General features: G+C 44.9%; 1 protein-coding gene across 3 annotated transcripts in view; it reads left to right on the forward strand.

Annotated features, from left to right (window-relative positions):
- Positions 1-390: 390 nt before the first annotated feature.
- Positions 391-22,751, forward strand: part of SEMA3B (semaphorin 3B) — a 54,254-nt gene continuing 31,893 nt past the window's right edge. For 2 of the 3 annotated variants that reach the window (XM_061617813.1, XM_061617816.1), the window contains exons 1-2: positions 392-659; positions 19,164-19,304. In XM_061617813.1, coding sequence (XP_061473797.1) covers positions 19,217-19,304 — 88 coding nt within the window. In that variant the 5' untranslated portion in view covers positions 392-659; positions 19,164-19,216. Of the gene's footprint in view, positions 660-19,163; positions 19,305-22,751 lie in introns of all 3 variants that reach the window. The other variant, XM_061617815.1, reaches the window with a different exon arrangement.

Here is a 22,751-nt window from a genome sequence, read left to right on the forward strand (position 1 = left end):
CAAACCTAGAGGAGCTTGCAAGAGGAAAGCGGGTGACAGCAGGGCGAGGTCGGTTGGCTAGCTAGGAGTGGGCACGTGGGGCAGGGCGGTGGCTGTGACACTTCTGCGTACCGAGTGCCTTCGGCTCTGCCCTCGCCCGCCAAGAACTCGCTCCGATGGCAGCTGGCTAGCTTTCCCCGGCGCTCCTTCCACTCTCCCGGGCGTGGGCCCTGCGCTCCGCTCCTGCCTTTCTCCTCTGCTGGCTCTAGGCATTGATCTATGCCCCACCCAGGGAGGCTTCAACTTTTGACGCCTGCGGGAGCCACTTTGGATCCGCCGCTCGAGCCAGCTCCTCCCCTTTTGGTTTGGTTGCCGGCACTGCGGGTTGGGGAAAGTTGGGGGGGGGAGCGATCGGGAGGAAGTGGGGGGGGCAGCCCCTCACTCTTCAGCCAGTCCCTGGAGAGAGAAGCCAGCCGCACGGAACTAAGACCCAGTGGGGACTGCGGGGATCTGACACCCAGGATTTAGTGGGATCGGTCGCCATAAGTCGTAATCGACTTGAAGGCACATAACAACAACAAACTCTTTCCCCATCCTTGGCTGCGGCGAGATTCCGGATAGGCGCTCCGTTCGGCGGCAACGGCAAGGCGAGTGAGGGTCCTCCAGAGCTGGGGCTGCAGGTGGGTTTCTCTTCCTTTCCCCTTCTGCGTCCTCTGTTCATGGAAATGTTCATTAGGCTAGAGCGACCGTGCAAGGGGGTCGGGGTGATCCGGTTCAAACTTTCTCGTGAGCGGGGATTTTCCTTCGTTGTGACGTTGTGTGTGTGTGTTATATGCCTTCAAGTCGATTACGACTTATGGGCGACCCTATGAACCAGCGCTCTCCAATAGCATCTGTTATAAACCACCCGCAAATATACTTTGCGGAAGATCTTTGGTACCCGGTTAGACCGAGAAAAAGAGTTGCTCCCTCATGTTGCTTGCCATGCAACGTTTAGGCATCAGGGATCTTTCGGCGACATAATGACACACGCACACTATCATTAATTACTGTGGAGTGGACTGCGCCTGTGACCCTGTTTCTTCTGCCCTTGGCAAGCATCACTAGCTCATATCAGAATCACTCCACTCGACGGTGAAAACGTGGGCAGCCCACACTCTTTGTTGACCTCTCTGATGATCACCTCGATCTCATGGACAAAGGGGATTGCAGAGCTTGGAAAAGTTACTTTTTTGAACTATAGCTCCCATCAGCCCAATCCAGTGGCCATGCTAGCTAGGGCTGATGGGAGTTGTAGTTCAAAAAAGTAACTTTTCCAAGCTGTGCTGACGGGGTGCTGAAATGAGGCACCCGTTTGTTTTCTGGAAAGTAATGAATGCACAAGAACCATAGTTTACCACTGACAGAGCTACAATTCCCAGCACCCATAACAAACTACAGTTCCAGGGATTCTTGCGGGGTGTGTGTTTTGAATGTGCTTTAAAGGTACGGTGTATAAGCCTACAGAATCAGGGAGTTATCAACTGGAAGGAACTTTAAGGTTAAAATGGTCATTCATTGGGGGCCCTCCCCCGCCCACCCCTTCACACCCAGACACAAAATATTCCATAATATGCCTGTAAGGTATGAAGGAGGAGATGGACTCCTGGATTCTAGCTGCCCTGAAAGGGGACCTGCTCTTGTTCTTTGGGAGTGGGGGGATGGGTATAACACTAGAAACTCATGCTCTCTCCAAACTAATGTATTGCCTCTGAAAGAGCAGTGTGGTTAATCCTAGGGAAGTGGATGCTGGGGTTCTGCGGGTAGCCATTGTGTCTACCAAAAGAGCGGGTGCCTTTCATTTTGTAGGCATGCATGGCAGAGACAGCGAGCCAGTGTGGTGTAGTGGTACCAGGTTTCAAATCCCCACACAACCATGAAACTCCCTGGGTGACCTTGGGCCAGTCACTGCCTCTCAGCCTCAGAGGGAGGCAATGGTAAACCCCCTCTGAATATCGCTTCCATGAGAACCCTATTCATAGGGTCGCCATAAGTCGGAATCGACTTGAAGGCAAACCATTTCATTTTCATGGCAGACAGAAAGAGGAACAGGTCTTCTCCTGCTGTTGACTCACCACCAGCCCTTGGTTATCATCACCTGGAAGAAGAGATGGAAAGGGCAGCATTGAGTACTCTCCATTCTCCTGCATCCATTGGCTCCAATGTGCTTTTAAAGTCTTAGAAGTCTTTTTTTTTCTTTTTTGAGGAGAATGACTGTATATTCCTGGAGTCAGCATTTCTTCCTGCAAAGCCGCTGGAGCCAGCCTCAGTGGAAGGAGGCCAGACCCCAGTGGGACAAGGGCATATTATTTTGGGAAGAGAGGGGGTTTAGAGGAATATAGGATCTGCTTCCTTCCTTTCCTTGTGTTAGCATTATCTTTAATTTTCTGTATCATTATATAGAGAAGGCCTGGGATTTAAAAGTGATGTGGCATCACTGGGTCAAAACTAATCATTTCAATAACTCTCCTGTTTTATAGCTTTCATGTGTAATTGATGCATAGAATTATTGGGAAAAGAGAAAAATATAGAGTTGGAGGCAGTCCCCATCTAGTTCCACATCCTGCTTTGAAGCAGAAAATCCAAAGCTGGAGCATCCCCATCAGATGGCTGTTCATCCTCTGTAATAGGTTCCATCATCAAGCAGTCTTCACAATGTTCAACTAAAAGCTACCGTTCTGTAACTTAAGTGCATTTAGATCTACTCCTGTCCTCTGAGGCAGCTGAGAACTGGTTTTCATCCTTTTCCGCGTGAGGCTGGGTACACAACCACAGTTTAAACTGGATTTGATGCATCCCACATGTGCATGTCTTTCATCTCGTCCACATGACATTCTCATCCAAGGGTTAGCCAGCATTTCCCCCGCATTTCATTCAGATTTTCTGAATCCATAGATAATGTGATAAAGAAAAAAATCCAACATAAAATCACATTACCCAACTGTGGATATACTGAAGTAGTGGTGTTTTTTTAAACATGTGTGGTGATGTCTTGCTAAGTGCCATCTATCACCACATCTCCTACTTCAGGTGCTGAGGCACTTTTCAGTGGGCTTTTTCTTTTTAGCCTGCTATTTTGTGCAAGTCTGAATATTAGAAAACATGTATCTCAAAAATTAAAAAATGGCAGCACACAGCTAAACAAATGCCTGCGCGCATGCCTACAACGGACCTCAAGTTTCTAGTACTTGAGGGTGGGAAAGTCCTAATTGAGGGAAGAGGACAACACCACCCAGTGCAGTTAAACCCCATCAAGCAACGCACGCTAGCATGGACAAGAAACATTGAGAAGGAGTTCAGTTGAAAGTGTTTCTGTGTGGATGACCACACACAAATGCGCACATGTAGGAATCAGATCTGTCTGAACCCCGTTGCACATTAACACTCTGTTGTGTGCACAGCCTGAGAGCCCTTCAGATATTTGAAGAGTTCTACCATGACCCCTCTCCCTCAGTCTTCTCTTCTCAAGGCTAGACAAACACAATCCAAACTTTTCTCCTAGGATTTCTTTTTCATACCACTGACCATCATTGTTGCTCTCCTTTGAACCCTTCCCAGTTTGTCTAGATTCTTCTTAAAGTGAGGCATCCAGAACTGGATATAGTACTCCAAGTGAGGTCTTACTAGTGCAGGCAAAGTCTGATTAGTGCAGAAGAAAGTGAAACTATTATGTCTTGTGACTTGGAAACTACTGTTCCATTCATGCAGCCTACAACCGCCTTAGTCTTTTTTGCAGCTGCATCACGTTTGTGATTCCCCTTCAGTTCATGCAATCAACTACAGTTCTGAGATGCTTTTTATATATACTTCTGTCAAGCCAAGCATTCCCACACTGTACCTGTGCAATTGTTTTTATTGTTGCGATTGTTTTTGCCGAAATGCAGAACATTACATCTATCTCTGTTGAATTTTGTTGTGCTAGTTTGGGCTCAGTTTTTCATTCCTTCAAGGTTTATTTGGGAATTTAATTCCTGTTTTCTGAGGTGTTAGCCGTCCCCTCCGTATGTTTTGTGTCATACAGACATTGTATAAGGTTCAGTTTGCTGTGTGTTGGGTTTTGGTTTACATTTTAGATTGACATCCTTATGAATTAAATAGTTAAACAATCTACTTGTAGTTAATTTCAACTAGCGTAGAAAAGCTGAACTTGGGTTTAGCCGGCCCACACCAGGATTTCTTCTTGCATTAGCAAACTCCAGTTCAGTCCTTTATGCCTAATATGGGCAAGTTCATGGGGTCCACAGAGTGTTCCTTTATAATGCAGAACATTGGATAACAGAAGCTGAACGCATGCTGCATAGTTTGTTCTGCTCCAAGTTTTGCTGGAGGCATCATCTTTTTATCTGCAGAGAGGATGGAGGCTGAGCAGTTAAGACGTATTGCCTTACCAGCTGACTTCTGTTCTGCTTGTCACCCAGTCCATGTACAGTCATAAACATTTACAGGCTTTGAGGAGTTTCTCTGGCTTTGCTTCCTTCCCTGGCAGTATCGTAACTTTGACTCTTTTAAAGGAACAGTGTGTAAATTTCAAACTGAGCAGGAGAGAAAACAAATCTGTCCCCATTTTAGTGCTGGGGATTGGCAAAGTAGCATCACTTAGAGAAATGCAAGTCCTGACATCCAGGACACTTTGACTTTGTAAGTAGGTAGAGGACTTTGTGAGGCAGAGGGCTGGTTTGCATGACATGCTAAGCCAGGAGGGGGGAACCTTTTTGGTTCCACAGACCACATTCTTATCAGGATCAGCCTAGCGGGTCCAATTTGACAAGTGGGCAGGACTGCCCACCTGTCAAAATCCCTTGCACAGCTTTGCAAGTCTCTCCATGCTCCCCCTCTAAATGCCCAATCTTGGCTTTGCAAGTCTTCCCACACTCCCCTTTTAAAACCCGGATGTCAGAGTTTTAGAAAGGGGAACATTGGGAGACTTGCAAAGGCTTTGAGACAGCCCCTGTGCTCCCATTTGAGCCTCCAGAGACTCAGACTAGAGTGCAGGGTCTGTCTGAAAACAGCCCTTTGAAGCAGCCACCTCCTCCTGTCCTTTAAACATTGGGGCACCTCTCCACCACTGCTCACCTGCTTGGTCCGATGTTTAAAGGCTGTCTGAAAGCCCTTTGCAAAAGCACCCTTTGAAGCAGTCGCCCTCCTTCTTTAAAGATCATTGACTGTTGAGATTACTGATTTGTTTGCTCTGCCTGCCTGTCTGAAAAGGTTGTATTGCTTGGCTATCACAACTCCATCCTCTAGGCCACAGATGGAGAATCTGTAGCCCTCCAGATGTTGTTGGGCCCCAGCTCCTATGATCCCCAGCCAGCATGACCAATGGTTGGGGGAGGTGGGTGGTGTAGTCCAGCAACATCTGGAGGGCTTCAGCTCCCTCACCCTTGCTTTAGGAGGTAGTGATGGATCAACACTGTTGAGTATCAAACGTTTTCACTGTCATGATAAATATCATGCCTCTAGAGGGCAGTGATGGATATTAGAAACATGCTATTAAACAGCTGTTAATATTGTTAGCTATTGTGGATGTGTCCAGCCGAGCCGGAGTAAAAGAAGGCCATTATTATTTGAGCTACAGTAAAAAAAAAGAAGAAGAAACTGTATGAAGACAATATTGTAAGTCAGGTTCAGGATTCAGTTAATTCCACATCAGAAGCAACAGCCAAGGTTTCTAAGTTTAGGGACTCCCCTTTTTGTTTAGGGAGTGCTTAGTGCCAAACAACACAAGGGGAGATTTGTACACTACCAGCAACTGGCATCTTTTTCTACCATCCAACTTTGTAAACTGCTTAGAGGTTTTTTGTCGAGTAAGCGGTATATAAAGTTTGTTAAATAAAATAATAAATAAAGATACCCAATGTGCTTACACAGCCACAGGCAGGTTACGGGGAGGGGAGGTGTCTGTGTAATTTCATATAATTGTAGGTTGAATCCATATATGATCAAGTTCAGAGATTATCTTGATATAAGGAAAGATAAATTAATGACATGCAACCCTAACTGATAAGGCTAACATTTCTCTGTACTTTTTTCCTCTTTTTTACTGTCCCTCACCAACAAGTGAATTCAGTTTCAGTAGGGAAGTAAATATATTATCAGTTATTTTCTCCATCTGTAAGATAGATGTATTATAATCAAAGCCACGTTTAAATCATTAAAATCCTGAATTAAGGTAACCCAGATTCTCTCAATTAAGAAAAGGTGAATTCTGCAATCTGTATAAATTATGGAGATGTCTGCTTATGGGAGGTGTGCAGAGAGACCATGAAACTACAGGACAATGGGATCCCATGCCACCAAAGTGGCTAGCTCTATTTGAAGTAATATCTTCTCTGTGACCTGTTTAAATCCCACCTCCCTCTCTTGGAATTGAGAACATAATATTGATTGCCTACCCCTGTGCTGTAAGGCAGGAGTGGGCTGACTTGTGTGGTCTACTTAATTTTTTATTCTTACTAGAATCCCCATGGTCCTCCAATGTGTTTAAAGTTCACAAAGCAAGATGGCATAGTCAGGAGCTCTCAGCAGCTGCTAAGGCGTCACTAAACTTGCACTAAACTCCTCCTCCCTTGTTCCCTACTGCTGCCACTAGCATCCTTTGCACCCTCACTTATGCGCATGAGACATGAATCCATCTAGCATTCTGTGCAATAATCCCAGCAGCCACTGAAAAAATGGCCACTGATTCTTCTGTTTGCCCCTATTATAGGGAGCACCCTGGATTGTCTTCCAGATTGATAATAGGAACCGATCACATTAGACTCTTCCCTGCAAGAATTCCACATGTCTTCCCATTTCAAGGGCAGCTGCTTTTTGCAGCCCATAGTATGGGAGTTCTTGTTACAGAGCAAAGGGAGGTTCCCCCTTGCCCCGAGGTGTGTGGGGGAGGAAGGATGGGGAAACAGAACACTCTTGGTCGGCCTCTTCTTTGCAGCGCAGTGACTTTAATATGTTCTAATTAGGCATCCGCTGGGAAGGAGGACTGGCTGCTCCAGCAATCATGGCACAAAGCCCTTCCCTGCTGGGGCCGGGAGAATGTTCTGTTTGAAAACGGTTTTGGCTTTGGCCAGGACTGCAAGGAATTCTTGAAAGGCAGGGTCCACTTCCAGGCCCCACAAATCCAGTCTGGGCAATTCTACCTGAATGTGTAAGTCTTCTGGAAAATTCACTGCATATTCTCCAAGAATATTTCCCCACAAACTTGCAGGACCTGCTGCCAGAGCCTGTTTCAGATGCGAACCCCACCCCACGCCAGAGAAACCATGACAGAAACAAATCACTTTGTGAGGGGATGGGCCTTTCTTGTTTTCTTTTCCTCATTCTACTACATAGCTTAACAGATCTCCCTGGAAAGGGAGTCCTGGGTTTTCCTGATGTCTGGGCAGGATTCATGAGTTGACACAACAACCCTGGAGCAGTTACCAGAAAATCCCCCTGCCTTACAGCTGGGCTTACATGGTATCTCTATAATTGCTTTAGGAAGCTGGCATCACTTAATTGTCAGGGATGCAGGGAAATAATTGCAGCAGACAAATGGGCTCAGAGGTGGCCATCTCTCTATGAAAAGAACAGGCTGGGGAAGATTCATTCATGGAAATTGGACTGAAGTAAATAAAGAGATGGAGAAAAGGGGAAGGGGATGAATCCACTCTCTTTGCCGGGAGGTTGGCTGGGAGTCTTGATTTTTTCACACACAGGGAAGAAAACTGTGTAGTTTTTGGCTTCCACACAGTGGAGTGCACTAACTGTGGAGACCACTGATTGTGAGATGGATGACACCTATGCAATCCCATAGGATTATTGGCCTAAGAAGAGCTGGGCCCTGTCTATAGATTGTACCCAAATGAGTCATATCTACAAACCAAAGAGTTAGCAACAGGTTTGTAGTCTTTAAGAACATAAGAACATAAGAGGAGCCTGCTGGATCAGGCCAGTGGCCCATCTAGTCCAGCATCCTGTTCTCACAGTGGCCAACCAGGTGCCTGGGGGAAGCCCGCAAGCAGGACCCGAGTGCAAGAACACTCTCCCCTCCTGAGGCTTCCGGCAACTGGTTTTCAGAAGCATGCTGCCTCTGACTAGGGTGGCAGAGCACAGCCATCACGGCTAGTAGCCATTGATAGCCCTGTCCTCCATGAATTTGTCTAATCTTCTTTTAAAGCCATCCAAGCTGGTGGCCATTACCGCATCTTGTGGGAGCAAATTCCATAGTTTAACTATGCGCTGAGTAAAGAAGTACTTCCTTTTGTCTGTCCTGAATCTTCCAACATTCAGCTTCTTTGAATGTCCACGAGTTCTAGTATTATGAGAGAGGGAGAAGAACTTTTCTCTATCCACTTTCTCAATGCCATGCATAATTTTATACACTTCTATCATGTCTCCTCTGACCCGCCTTTTCTCTAAACTAAAAAGCCCCAAATGCTGCAACCTTTCCTCGTAAGGGAGTCGCTCCATCCCCTTGATCATTCTAGTTGCCCTCTTCTGAACCTTCTCCAACTCTATAATATCCTTTTTGAGATGAGGCGACCAGAACTGTACACAGTATTCCAAATGCGGCCGCACCATAGATTTACACAACGGCATTATGATATCGGCTGTTTTATTTTCAATACCTTTCCTAATTATCGCTAGCATGGAATTTGCCTTTTTCACAGCTGCCGCACACTGGGTCGACATTTTCATCGTGCTGTCCACTACAACCCCGAGGTCTCTCTCCTGGTCGGTCACCGCCAGTTCAGACCCCATGAGCGTATATGTGAAATTCAGATTTTTTGCTCCAATATGCATAATTTTACACTTGTTTATATTGAATTGCATTTGCCATTTTTCCGCCCGTTCACTCAGTTTGGAGAGGTCTTTTTGGAGCTCTTCGCAATCCCTTTTTGTTTTAACAACCCTGAACAATTTAGTGTCATCAGCAAACTTGGCCACTTTACTGCTCACTCCTAATTCCAGGTCATTAATGAACAAGTTGAAAAGTACAGGTCCCAATACCGATCCTTGAGGGACTCCACTTTCTACAGCCCTCCATTGGGAGAACTGTCCATTTATTCCTACTCTCTGCTTTCTGCTTCTTAACCAATTCCTTATCCACAAGAGGACCTCTCCTCTTATTCCATGACTGCTAAGCTTCCTCAGAAGTCTTTGGTGAGGTACCTTCTCAAACGCTTTTTGAAAGTCTAAGTACAGTATGTCCACTGGATCACCTCTATCTATATGCTTGTTGACACTCTCAAAGAATTCTAATAGGTTACTGAGACAGGACTTTCCCCTGCAGAAACCATGCTGGCTCTGCCTCAGCAAGGCTTGTTCTTCTATGTGTTTAGTTAATCTAGCTTTAATAATACTTTCTACCAGTTTTCCAGGGACAGAAGTTAAGCTAACTGGCCTGTAATTTCCAGGATCCCCTCTGGATCCCTTTTTGAATATTGGCGTTACATTTGCCACTTTCCAGTCCTCAGGCACGGAGGAGGACCCAAGGGACAAGTTACATATTTTAGTTAGCAGATCAGCAATTTCACCTTTGAGTTCTTTGAGAACTCTCGGGTGGATGTCATCCGGGCCCGGTGATTTGTCAGTTTTTATATTGTCCATTAAGCCTAGAACTTCCTCTCTCGTTACCACTATTTGTCTCAGTTCCTCAGAATCCCTTCCTGCAAATGTTAGTTCAGGTTCAGGGATCTGCCCTATATCTTCCACTGTGAAGACAGATGCAAAGAATTCATTTAGCTTCTCTGCAATCTCCTTATCGTTCTTTAGTACACCTTTGACTCCCTTATCATCCAAGGGTCCAATCACCTCCCTAGATGGTCTCCTGCTTTGAATGTATTTATAGAATTTTTTGTTGTTGGTTTTTATGTTCTTAGCAATGTGCTCCTCAAATTCTTTTTTAGCATCCCTTATTGTCTTCTTGCATTTCTTTTGCCAGAGTTTGTGTTCTTTTTTATTTTCTTCATTTGGACAAAACTTCCATTTTCTGAAGGAAGACTTTTTGCCTCTAAGAGCTTCCTTGACTTTGCTCATTAACCATGCTGGCATCTTCTTGGCCCTGGCGGTACCTTTTCTGATCTGCGGTATGCACTCCAGTTGAGCTTCTAATATAGTGTTTTTAAACAACTTCCAAGCATTTTCGAGTGATGTGGCCCTCTGGACTTTGTTTTTCAGCTTTCTTTTTACCAATCCCCTCATTTTTGTGAAGTTTCCTCTTTTGAAGTCAAATGTGACCGTGTTGGATTTTCTTGGCAATTGGCCATTTACATGTATGTTTAATTTAATAGCACTTTATTTCAATCAATAAAGCCCAAGTAAGGGTGTAGCATAGGATGGAATGGGGAACCTGTGGTCCTCCTGATGTTGTTGGACAACTACCACTACCATCACCCCTATGACTGTTGGCCATGCTGGCTGGGGCTGATGGGATCTGGAGTCCAAAAACATCTTGAAAGGGCCATTGGTTTCCCACCCCTAATGTATCCATTGCTTTCATAGTATTAATTTGGATGCCAACTAGCAAGACACTAGATGTACAGCTTCCCTTGGTTGCTGTTTGATCAGCTGGGAAACCCAGATAATCTACAGGGCTTGGCATGGACTCAGAGCAAGGCAGAGGGAACATGAGCTGCTGAATGTCGGTGTCATATTAACACCCAGAGCTCAGTAGCAGAGCACATGCTTTTTTATGGACTGAAAGTTTACTTGTTCAGGTCATTTTCTATTCTTCCCCCCCATCTTTTAATTTCCAAATGTGCATACTTCTGCATACCCAGGGAGTCCCCCAAGTATGTAGAAGCTACAACCTTAATCTGGAATGGCTTCATTTCTCTCCTAACCTGCTGGACACTCAACCACCCAAGTTCAAAGTTCACTCTTAGAGAGAGTGTTGGTGTTACTGGATTAGACTGACCGCTGAGCTGACTCTGTCTAAGGCCATTTCTTATGCATCCTTATTCTGTAGGTTGGCTAGCATGTGTTTGTGGAGGACTATGGCTATTCCCTCCCCCCTTGTTTAACAACGAAGAATTTCATCAGAAGCTTTTTATCTGCTTAGGGGCTCCCTCTGACGTTCTTTTTATTGTCCTCTCATGGTGATTTGTGCTCATGATGGTATGAGGATGGTGATACACAATCCCACTTTCAATACTGTTTGCTGCCTGCAAAAGTTTCAGGGTAGACATTGCTTCATTTTCATTGTGTCTGTCCTGTAACTTCCTGGTGAAATCCTGTAACTTTTCATATCACAAATGTTCCAGGCTGTCCCCTCCTACTTTTGTTGTGCTACTGTGCAAGAGGATCTCTCCAGACGGCAAAAAATGTGGTAGTACCAGAGTAGCATCACAGAACAACAAATAAAATGGAATGATGTGTGGATGGTTCAGCATAAATCCATCGCTAATGCCCTGTTATTGCACCAATGACAGGTTGCGGAATACACCTGCAAAAAACCCCACCACCAGCCTGAAGGGGCAATCGGTCCTAGGGATTAGTTTCTGTCTGAAGAGACTCCCAGCGGGTCCTGGAGTGTGACCATCTGAGGAGCCAGGAAAGGAGAGCCTTTTCTTGCTTCTTTGACAGGCAGTCATTCCACCTGAAGTAACTTTTGACAGAGCACTTCAAACAGGCCAGGATATTAATTTCATTTACTGGCTTCCTATTGTTTTGCTTTCTTTGTTTGCCTTTCTCTTTGTCACTGTACGCTTCCCTCCCCTTCCTCCCTACATTAGGAATTCTTTCCCTTGCTGTCTGACACCCCCTCCTCTTTTCTCCTTTTAAAGGCCTCTTGATTTTTCCTTCATTTGTGTTCCCTCCTTAAATGTTTCTCTGCTTTATTTGTATACACACATGCAGAAAATTTCATTAATTTGAAAGAGTGATTTCCTGCTTTTCAAAGATGCAGTGCTAATTTATACACAATAATAATCTCTGCACACTCTGTCATGCTGGGCCTTGGCCTGACCCCTGGACAAAGACCTAGACCACCCAGAGTCACAAGACACTAGGGAGCCCACAAAGTCCCCTTCCCCATGGCACTGATCAGGAAGACCTTAGCATCCAGGTGCAGACCTCACCAGGCCTCTCTCCAGAAGTTGCCCTGGAAGGACCCATGGGTTGGGTGTCTCACTTTCCCATGGCAGAAGAGCCCCCTTCTGAGAGAAAGAGAGGCTGAACCCCCTCCCAGAGGACATAAATGCCAGAAATTCCAGGCTCAGGTGGCTACCTAACAAAGAAGAGCATGTGTCTGAGCATAAAATCTGAAACAGTAGACAATAAAATAAGTGCAACAAAGCTCACAACACACTAAAATGTCATAAATCTTTAAATGCCAAAAATACCCCCAAAGATCCTAAAACCACTAAAAGGCTTTAAGACTGAAGAGCTTAGGAAATGTTTTTAAAGTATTCGCCTGGAACTAAAAGGCCCACAATATAGGTGTCAGGCAAGCTTCTCTAGGGACGGCATTCTACAATTGCAGTGCCACCACTGAAAAGGTCCTCTCCCTCATAGCTATCTGCCAAACCTCATTTGGCAGGCACAGCGGAAGAAGAGTCTCAGAAGATGATCTCAAAGTCCGGGCAGGTATATGTAGGAGGAGGTGATACTTCAGATAACCCGGCAAGTCCCAAGCCGTTTTAGTATCCAGCATTCTTGCCTTTATATACTAAACAAAACTGTGGCTATCTACAGCAACTCCCACCCCAAAAAATGAATTAATGTAATTGAATTAATGCTAAGCACTGTAGACGTACATTGTACTTATATTGTATATTGCACTTGCATTAGCCTGCAACCACCACACATTCAACATACTATTTAATTTCAGCTGTCACATCAACCATTCTAAATGTATTTATGAAAACATTCCACTGCCCAACCCACACATCCCATTACAGGACTATCTACTTCTCTGACATAGCAATGCTGCTGTGCTGCAGAGTGGCTGAATCTGCATAATTTCTTAATATTCACAGATCAAAAGCAGTTATTGCAAAGGGAAGAACTAGGTCAGTAATAGTATAGAACAAGCTACAGAAACTCCTCAGTGATTATGCTTATTTGTCCCACTCTGTTGATGTGCACAGTGCAGGGGGCTACTGAAGTTTAGTCTGGCAAACACAGACATGTTTTAAGTGGGGTGGTGGTTGTGTGTTATGCATTGCCTTTTGGTATCTGATAGAGAGGGAAAGGAAATCCTCACAGGCTGTAGCAGCACCATCTATGTGTGAGAAGTAGGTGACAGAAACACACACCTTGTGGCATGCCTTTAGGTTGAAGTTCTGAAACAATTTCTTCCAGCAGCAGACCTACAATGGTCTCAGACTTTAATCGATCTTTTCCCAAGCACACAGACAGCTCTGTTGCACGGAAAAATATGGGCACAATGGACACAATTGCAAGAAAGGACTGATGTAGATTTGGAGAGGGTGCTGGGGAGGGTGGCGCTGGCACCTGCAGACGGGACAAATATGGAGCAGCTGATGCTGCACCTTTATGGATGATGCACGCCACATCCACGTGCTACATCTCAGGGCCTGTCCACGAGTCGTAGCCTTCGTACCACCCCTTAAGGTTCCTGGCATTGGGATGCAGATTCCCTGCATAATGCAAGGAGATGCTGTACTAGCTGTTGGGCCTGCAATGTGGAGAAGCCACCATACTGTTGCCATTTGCTCTAATTTCCATGTGGGAGCCCCTCCTTAACATGGAAACTGCCCCTTCGAGGACTGCCAGGATGCGTCCTGAGAAATGTGTGCTGGTCCTGAGGAGGAGGTGTGGTGTCCAAAGACAGTCAGTGATGAAACCCTTCCGCAGTGCACATGCATGCAGTATATACTGCCCTGTCCCCATAGGAAGCTGCCTGATCAGACTGTTTCTCCTTCTACCTCAACGTGGTTGATTCCAACAGGAGGCAGCTCTCTAAGGCAGGGGTTTCCCCCAGCGCCTGCTTCCTGCTCCTGCCATTCGCTGAACCTGGGAGACATGCAGAACTTGGCCTCTACTGCTGAACTACAGGTCCTCTCAGGATGTGGGAGATGAACGAGTGACAACGGAATGTTATTTGAGGGTCCAAGGGAGGCTGCTTCTGGGTTTTCTGAACTTGGGAAGACAAGCATGGCTTGATGGAGAAGAAATTAGGCGCCTGAGGAAAGAAGAGTGAAATCATGATAGGATGTAGGAGAGGGAGGGAAAGAGGAAGGGCATGTTAGGGGTCTGGGGCGGGGACTACAAGCAGCTGAGATGGGGAGTGAAAAAGAGGGCAACTATTCAAAAACTCCTGTGGCTTGTAGCTTATACGTTTAGAAGGTTGGCTGTTTCTATTATTTCTGAATATACAGTATTTGGGGGGGAGGGCCCCCCAAATACATTAACATAGATCTAGAGCAATTACCTTCAGATCTCTCTGAAGAGGCTTTATTTGTACCTGGTTTTGATTTCATAGGCCCTGGAGAGATATTTAGCCCTTCTGGTCCGTCCCCCCAACCCCAGCTATTGTAGGATAAGAGATAAGCCTGGGTTATCTTGCCGCCATGGGCGCATGGTGGGAAGAAGGGTGGGATATAAATCAAATAATAAATAAATAAATAAAATAAAGTGCATTCCTGCTCAGCTCTCTTTCTTCCCATTTAAGAGCAAACTGTTTGAGGTTTTTAGTGCAAAACATTGCTCCAGAAGATGTAATTAACACAAGGGAATCATGCCGATTTTTAACATGTGACATAACAAAAGTATAATTTTGCCTAAGGCCTAAATGCCTACATTCTGCGTCTGAATTTGGGTCTCCTGTTTTGATAGATATGCAGTTTTAGTCATCTAAGTTGCATCTCCTTGAGGAAGGGAGAAGATGGGAAGCTGCCCTATAGGTAGCCTCAGATGTGAACAACAGCCCTTGGATACTTTGACCTTGGTTGCCATGCAAACAGATAGCCCTCCCTGTCTCTGAAAAGCCATCTTCCTTAGGAATGGGTGGAGGGTGAGCTGACTTTTTGTCTGGTTTATGAGTTGTTTGTCATAATAGGTTGCCAGAGCCTTTTGTGTGAAGTTCAAATGCTTGGGCATCAAGTGTCTTGAAGGCCATGATGCCTTTCATAGCTGCTTGCCTTGAATAGCTTCTCCACCCCCTCTAAACTTTCAGCTGGGACATAATTTTAATGGCCTAGTCTCTCCAGTTGGAAGCAGATTAACAAAGGCAAGCAGTAACTTTTGTCTTCCCAAAAACTGAGGTACAAATCTGGTAACTCCAGTGTGGGGGTAGACAGACATGTTGGTCAAGAGATAGAACAGCCTGTTGATCCCAAATAACGACAAAATTGGGTTGGTTGCTCTCTTCGTGCACTCAGGAGATTTCAAATCTAGTAAGAAACTGATGGGTATCTGATTGCCTGGGTTCCCTCAACTGGGCATAGAACTTCCAGGCTGTCACTATTTCAGGTGAGATTCAATCACATACTGGCAAATTCAGGTTGCACAATTTCAGTTGATTGGGAGGTCTTGCACAACACTACCCATTTCCCCAAAATATCTCATTTGTTTTGTTTTGGTGATAAGGAAAGTGACAGGAAAATGCCCTGAAATGTGTGGGATAACGCTGGCTTGATGCAAGTCATAAACAAATCAAGATTAATGCTCAATAAATAGGTCATTGGGAAGTGCCCAGAATCTCATTTATACCCTTGGGTGTCATAAACTGTTAGGAGATGAGGAGACCTTTCCTTTTGCACATGAAAACAAAACATAGGGGCTCTCAGCATATCCTTATCTGACTCATATTCATTCCTCTTGGGACAAAGTGGCTTTTTACCAGTGGAAGCCCAACTGTCCTATGGTTTTGCCTCATCCTCCCTCCCCTACTCCCTCCCCCCTGCCAGGAAATGCTGAATGAAGCATTTCATTCTCCATTCCTGCACTGTCACCATCCACTGTTTGGGATGAGCAATGGTTTTCTTACTCCCTCCCCTCTTTTAAATAGAATCTATACATAGAATCCTTCTACATAGAATCTGTATAGATGGTACTGGAAGAGATGCTGAGCTGGCCAATGATCTTCCCACCCCTTTGGATGCCAACAGGGGACATCTAAGGACACAAAATCAAAAGTCTATAGAGTCTGCAAATAAAATAAAAAAATCAAAGACAACATGGCTGGTGAAAAAAAATGCACAGCATATTCCCACGGCCACAAGCATGAGATTATTTCTTTGTGTGGTTTGGCTGCTGTTCCTATTGCTCTGCTGTCAACTCTAATGAGCTACAAGAAAGATTTAAGGCTACAATCTTAACCATGTCTAATCAGAAGTAGGTCCCATTCAATTCATTCGGGCTTAATCCCAGATAAGTGGTGTTAGGATTGCAGTCCTAGTCTTTCCAGTCCTTTCTCTCTGATAGGCGCCAACAGGTAGCATTGGGTGACGAGGTTTCAGACCCTTGGCCTCTCAATTGTGGTGTGCCACAGGGTTCTATCCTCTCTCCCATGCTATTTAACATCTATGTAAAGCCGCTGGGAGAGATCATCAGGAGATTTGGGCTGCAGTGTCACCAATATGCGGATGACACTCAGCTCTATCTCTCATTTAAATCTTCACCAGAGAGGGCTGTGGAGACCATGTCCAAGTGCCTGGAATCCGTGAGTGGATGGATGGGCAGGAACAGGTTGAAGTTGAACCCTGATAAGACCAAGGTACTACTTGTGGGAGACAAGGGAGGGTTAGGAGATGTTGACCTGGTGTTTGGTGGGGTGAAGTTGCCCCTACAGGACCAGGTCCGCAGCCTCGGGGTTGTTCTTGATTCCAAGCTGTCCATGGAGGCTCAGATTTCGGCTGTGAGCCGGGCAGCTTGGTATCAATTACACCTTATACGTAGGCTGCAACCCTACCTCCCTGTTCAACAGCTCCTGCTCGTGGTGCATGCCCTGGTCACCTCTCGAATGGACTACTGTAATGCGCTCTACGTGGGGTTACCCTTGAAAACGACCCAGAAATTACAGCTTATACAGAATGCGGCGGCGCGCTTACTTACCAACAGCCGCCGACGGGATCACATCACGCCAGTGTTGTTTGACCTACACTGGCTGCCGGTTGTTTTCCGGGCCCGATTCAAGGTGTTGGTTTTAACCTTTAAAACCCTGTACAGTTTCGGCCCAGCTTACCTGAAAGAGCGCCTCCACCGCCACCAATTATGCCGCCCAACTAGATCAGCCACACAAGGCCTTCTCTCAATCCCGCCAACCAAAACAGCTAGGTTGGTGGGTACTAGGGAGGCCTTTTCTGTGGTGCCCCCCACTCTCTGGAACTCCCTCCCATATGATCTTTGACATGCCCCTTCCCTAGATGTATTCCGCAAGGCCCTGAAGACGTGGCTATTCCAGCAAGCCTTTGAGGTCATTGGGTAAATCACCATGATTCTGTCATTTATCGTATGTTGTTATTATAATTGCTTTTATATGTATTGATGACTGTCCAGTATTTTACCTATTGTGATTAATGTGATTACATCTGTTATTGTATTTTATCTCTTTTAATGTACGTCGCCTAGAGTGGCTAATTGCCAGATAGGCGACAAACAAATTAAATATTATTATTATTATTATTTCACTGCTCCATCATCATGTATTGGACCACACTTCTAAACCCACCAGTGTTGTACTTAAGGCTGTACTTACTTATGTTGGAGTAAATTCCACTGAACTCAGCAAGACCTACTTATGAGTAGACATGTGTAAGATTTCACTATAAGTGTCATTTCCTTAACAGTGGGATTCTTCAATGCAGGGGCAATTTAGGTATCAGTTAAGAATGCTGAACTTCAAGGCCCATTTACATGGGATGCACAATCTGCTGCTTTAACAATCTGACAGCAGGATCCATGTGTAAATGGCTTGGGCAGATAGTCAGTCACATGATCGACACCTCTACATTCCTGTGAATAACTATGCTGTAAAATCCAGGATTTTTAGGGATCAGGTGACTAATCTGGGCGTCCAATGGCAGATTTGCCTACGTATCTTGCTGTGTGAAACATAACAGGGAAAGCTTGTTGTGTTTTATGGAAGCTAGGTATCACATTAGAGCAGTGCAGCACTAAGCACAAACCTGTCTTAGCGCTGCTGCTGTTGTTTTTGCTATGAAACTCTGATGAGGTACACTCTAGTCCAGGAAAGAATATGCCGTAATAACTTTGTAAGCCTTTAAGGTTCTGCCTTGTTTTGAACTCAAGGACACCTTGTTCCTGTCCAACGGGAAATGTTATTCACCTCTCCACATGCTGAGCACTCATCTGACCATTTGATGGAGTGCTCATATAGCCGCTTTGTTTTGGAGGCCACTGCTAGTGCCAAAACAGGAAAATAGTCTTGTGTTTTAAGTAGTATGCCATCTCTCTTCCATTGATGACACTAACCTGAGTGCCCTAATAGTATGCACACATTCAGTGATGGCCCTGAGTACTCTATGTACAATTCTGGTGCTCTGTCATTGCCATTTCCTTGCAGAAGTCATTGGATTGCCACCAAAATACAAGATGTAGTTCTCAATGCCTATTTTCAATGGTGCCAAGCAGGACAGATCCAAAAGTAGGAGGTTAGGAGTGCATCCTGAAAATTACGATAAGAAGATGGCCCCCAGTGGGACGTTGGGCAGAGAGTGGCATAAACTAGTTAAGTAAATGTAGAAAAAGAAGTTGTGGCGGCAGCTGTGGAAGTTCTAGTGAATCCTTGTCAAAATAAGGGCCTTAGGTTTCTCCTACTCTTCCTCCAATGAGCTGAGGGTGGCATACATAGCCCTCCCTCCAGCTTTATCTTTACAACAATCCTGTGAGGCAAATTAGGCTGAGAAACAATAACTGGTCCAAGGTCACCCTGGGCATGATGGGCTAAGTGAACATTTGAATCTGGGCCTCTAGGGTCATAGTCCAACAATCTACCTGCTACACCACACTGACCTGCACTGTAGGTATAGCATTTCAGCTGCATTTCTGGGTGTGGTGTGACAGCAGAAAACTGACAGGTAGGTCTGGGTGGGGATTTATCTGGATGGGTCTTTCCCTTTCTAAGGCCAGCTGAGGATTTTCCCCCTCACTGCCTCCTTCTCCCATTTATCGTTTGCGAGGCTGCTATTGTAACCTGATCTGGCAGACAGTCTCACTCATGCTTTTCTGTCTTTCAGCCTCCAGAGGTTCAGAGTCCAGCATTTGCGGAGGAGAAGAGGCAGCAGCTGCTATGATCCAGGCACTGGTGCTCCTGTTGCTGACTGGGAATGGAGCCACGGCTACCAGCACCAATCCCCGTCTGAAGCTCTCCTTCCACAGTAAGGTCAAGGAGGAGGTCAAACCAGTGGGAGTGACAGATGAGGAGTGGGGAGGGGGCATCTCATGGAAGGTAGTTTGTAACTTCTCAGTGAAGGTGTGAACTAGGGATTGGTTTTGTGTGTTTCAAATGGGCCCTCCTCCATAAGTGATGGGGCCGTCAATAGGATGCAGCCACGGACAATGTATTTTCATAGAACAAATCTCAGAGAGACAGACTGGGAGACGATAAGCAGAAAGACAGAATGTTTGTGGAGTGAAGGTGGTAAGCACAGGAGTTAGAAATGTGACAGCAACTAATATTCTGTGTACTGAGTGATTACATCTTATGATGTCCCATTTGTCACTCCCTCTGTGCTCTGCCTCCCTTCTATGACATAACAAGTGATCTTTACGGAGACACACAAGGTCACGAAGAGTTGTGCATCATTTTCCTGATGCTCCAAATTGTATCTGGTACACTCAGTTTCCAGTTTGGACTAGGAATAAGGAAGTATGGGGGATTTGGAAAGGGACAATCAATTGATGTAAATCTGGAGAAATTATGTTCTTTCAATAGTAAGATGAAAACTGGACCCTTTTCCTCTTCACACTCATGTAAACCTGGAGACCAAGTTTACTTAATGTTAGCAACATAGTTAAACTATGGAATTTGCTCCCACAAGATGCAGTAATGGCCACCAGCTTGGATGGCTTTAAAAGAAGATTAGACAAATTCATGGAGGACAGGGCTATCAATGGCTACTAGCCGTGATGGCTGTGCTGTGCCACTCTAGTCAGAGGCAGCATGCTTCTGAAAACCAGTTGCCGGAAGCCTCAGGAGGGGAGAGTGTTCTTGCACTCGGGTCCTGCTTGTGGGCTTCCCCCAGGGACCTGGTTGGCCACTGTGAGAACAGGATGCTGGGCTAGATGGGCCACTGGCCTGATCCAGCAGGCTCTTCTTATGTTCTTATGTTCTTAACATTACCTCAGATTTATGTGCTGGTGTTATTGAGGTCTGGATCTTATCCCATACATTGTGGCAATATGCTTATATACAGAGGAAGGCCAAATCGAACATTTGTTCATTTCTATATAACACTGCAGATTAAGTGGTAATGTTAATGCTCTACAAGTTTCAAATAAACAAGATGAATTGGACAAAGAATTGATAATGCACAACAGTACGACTATATTTTTAAAAGGGCTAGATAAATCAATGGTCAATGGACATACTCAAGGCTGTTAACCAAAATTCTCAGAATACGTACCTCAGGGGTGGGCCATTTCTCTCTGGGTGTTTTTAACTAGAACTCCTGTGGTTCACCAATGGATTTTACATCTATGAAGTAAGACAGCACAATCAGGATCATTTAACATTAAGACATACCAATTCAGTGCTTAAGTGATCCTGAGTATGCACTCTCGCTTAAAAGCGTAAGAAGTCCCTAGCTAAATCAAATCAAGGTCTTCCTAGTTCAGCAGTCTTTGTAAGAATTCTAGCAGACAGCAAGAATTACTAGATGGTCAGCCACAAAATTGCAGTCTGTTGGTGGACCACAGTCTATCTTCTCCCATACACATGTACACTCCCTTGTCCCACTAAACTTGTCCCATTTATTAGTCTGCTGGAAGCAATAATAGCAGAGAACTAAAATACTCTGTTGCTGCTTGAGAATGCATCTTTTAAAGTATCTGGAAGTGTTTTAGAGATTAGATAGTCCTTTAGTATGATAAATAAAGCGTGTGCTTGTGTGAAATAAAAGCATCTCTCACTAAGAGGGGAAGAAATTCTCTCATGCACTCAGAGATGACATCATAGAATTTTGTACTGGAATGGACCACATAAAGTCATCTAATTTGTTGGCTTGCCTTTAAAGAGGACCAAGTCCACAACCATCCCCGACAAATTCTGTCACTCATTATTAAAACATCTAGTAATGTGGTCATAAATCAATGGTCAATCATCATTCTTTTAACTAGACTCTAGTTCCTGGGCCTATGCTACAAGATTTCCAATTTTCAAATGTTTTCCTACAAACACAGGGCTTTCTTTAATAAAGTGTTAGATTCCTAGGACGTAGCAGATTTCATGGTATAGTCTGATGGAGACTGGGGTACATCCTGTTCTGGTGATAAATGGATTCTACCAAAGTCTTATTTTGGTAGGGTTCTTTTTGGGAGCCCCTTTTACAATGACAAAGCAATGGAAAGCCAGACTAGACTAGCATCAGCTTTTTCTACTGCTAGCAGCAGCAGTATCAGTGGGGCACTAGTCTGAGTTACTAGCGCAGGTACAATCTTTATGGAAGTTTCTGCTAAAAACATTGTGGTGCTTTCTTATCTTCTGGCAGTTGGCCCAATCTAGTGACATGTTAGAACATCTCATCTTTTGAGTGATTTCTAAACTTGCTAGGCAGCAGCTTTAGTAGCTGAGCTACCCCTTATGACGTCAGTCCTTGAATGCTCATGGCCAAGTCCTTCAGCAGTGTGTCACATGCACTAGGGAGGAAGGGTAAGAGATCATGTTGTCCTTATGGGAAGGGGAAAGGCATCGTGGATGGTAGGGTTGGAGACCTGTGGCTCTCTAGAAGCTGTTGGACTCCAACTCCCATCAGCCCCAGCCAGAATGACCAATGGGCAGGGACAATGGGAGTTGTCGTCCAAAAACATTGAGAAGGCCACAGGTTCTACATCCCTAGCGTATGTGGAACAGCAAAAAAGGAGACAGAAGATGAGTTGCTTTTGGAGAGGGGTGCGAAATATTCCTTCGGTGCAGGCACTCATTCTGGGGTTCCTGGGAGTGTTTGTTCCAACAATAACAACAATAATAAACAACTTCATTTCACTACACAAAGCTTACAAACATTTAAAAATAATGCATCAGGAAATACAATAAAAGACAAATTTTACCTTAAAAAACCCTCACCCAACAATTTTATAAAAAGTAAGAATCCTGTCTACCCAGTTAAAAGGTAGACACCACAAGCATCATCCCAATTAAAACCAAAACCCCAGATAAATAGGAATATCTTAGCTGAAAAACTGACAGTGATGGCACCAGGGGCTCATCTACACAGGGTTTTACTGTGTGTCAGGTGCTACTTGCATTCCCTTTTAATTTGCACATGACGTTTCACATGACGTTACTGGCAAACAGCAGCTATCACACAGTTTCCCCTCCATAAATCTGTACTAACCCAATCCTCTGATAATCCAAAAAGGGAAGGAAAAAATGTCTTCACTCTGTATCTCTAGGGCTTGCAGACACTTTGCTCTGATGCTTTTAGGTGGGTGTGTCAATCGTTCCCCTCTCCACACCCACTCCTTCCTCTTACCTTCTTTCATTTCATTTCCTGTGGGCTGAAGAGAAACTTCTGCTGCTCTCTCCCATTGTGCAAGCCTTTTTTATGTTGCTGCAAATGGTGCCTTTATGTTCTTTCCCCCCCTAACTTGTGCGCAAAAGCATA

This window comes from Rhineura floridana, chromosome 3 (assembly GCF_030035675.1).
Source record: "Rhineura floridana isolate rRhiFlo1 chromosome 3, rRhiFlo1.hap2, whole genome shotgun sequence".
Classification (NCBI taxonomy): domain Eukaryota; kingdom Metazoa; phylum Chordata; class Lepidosauria; order Squamata; family Rhineuridae; genus Rhineura; species Rhineura floridana.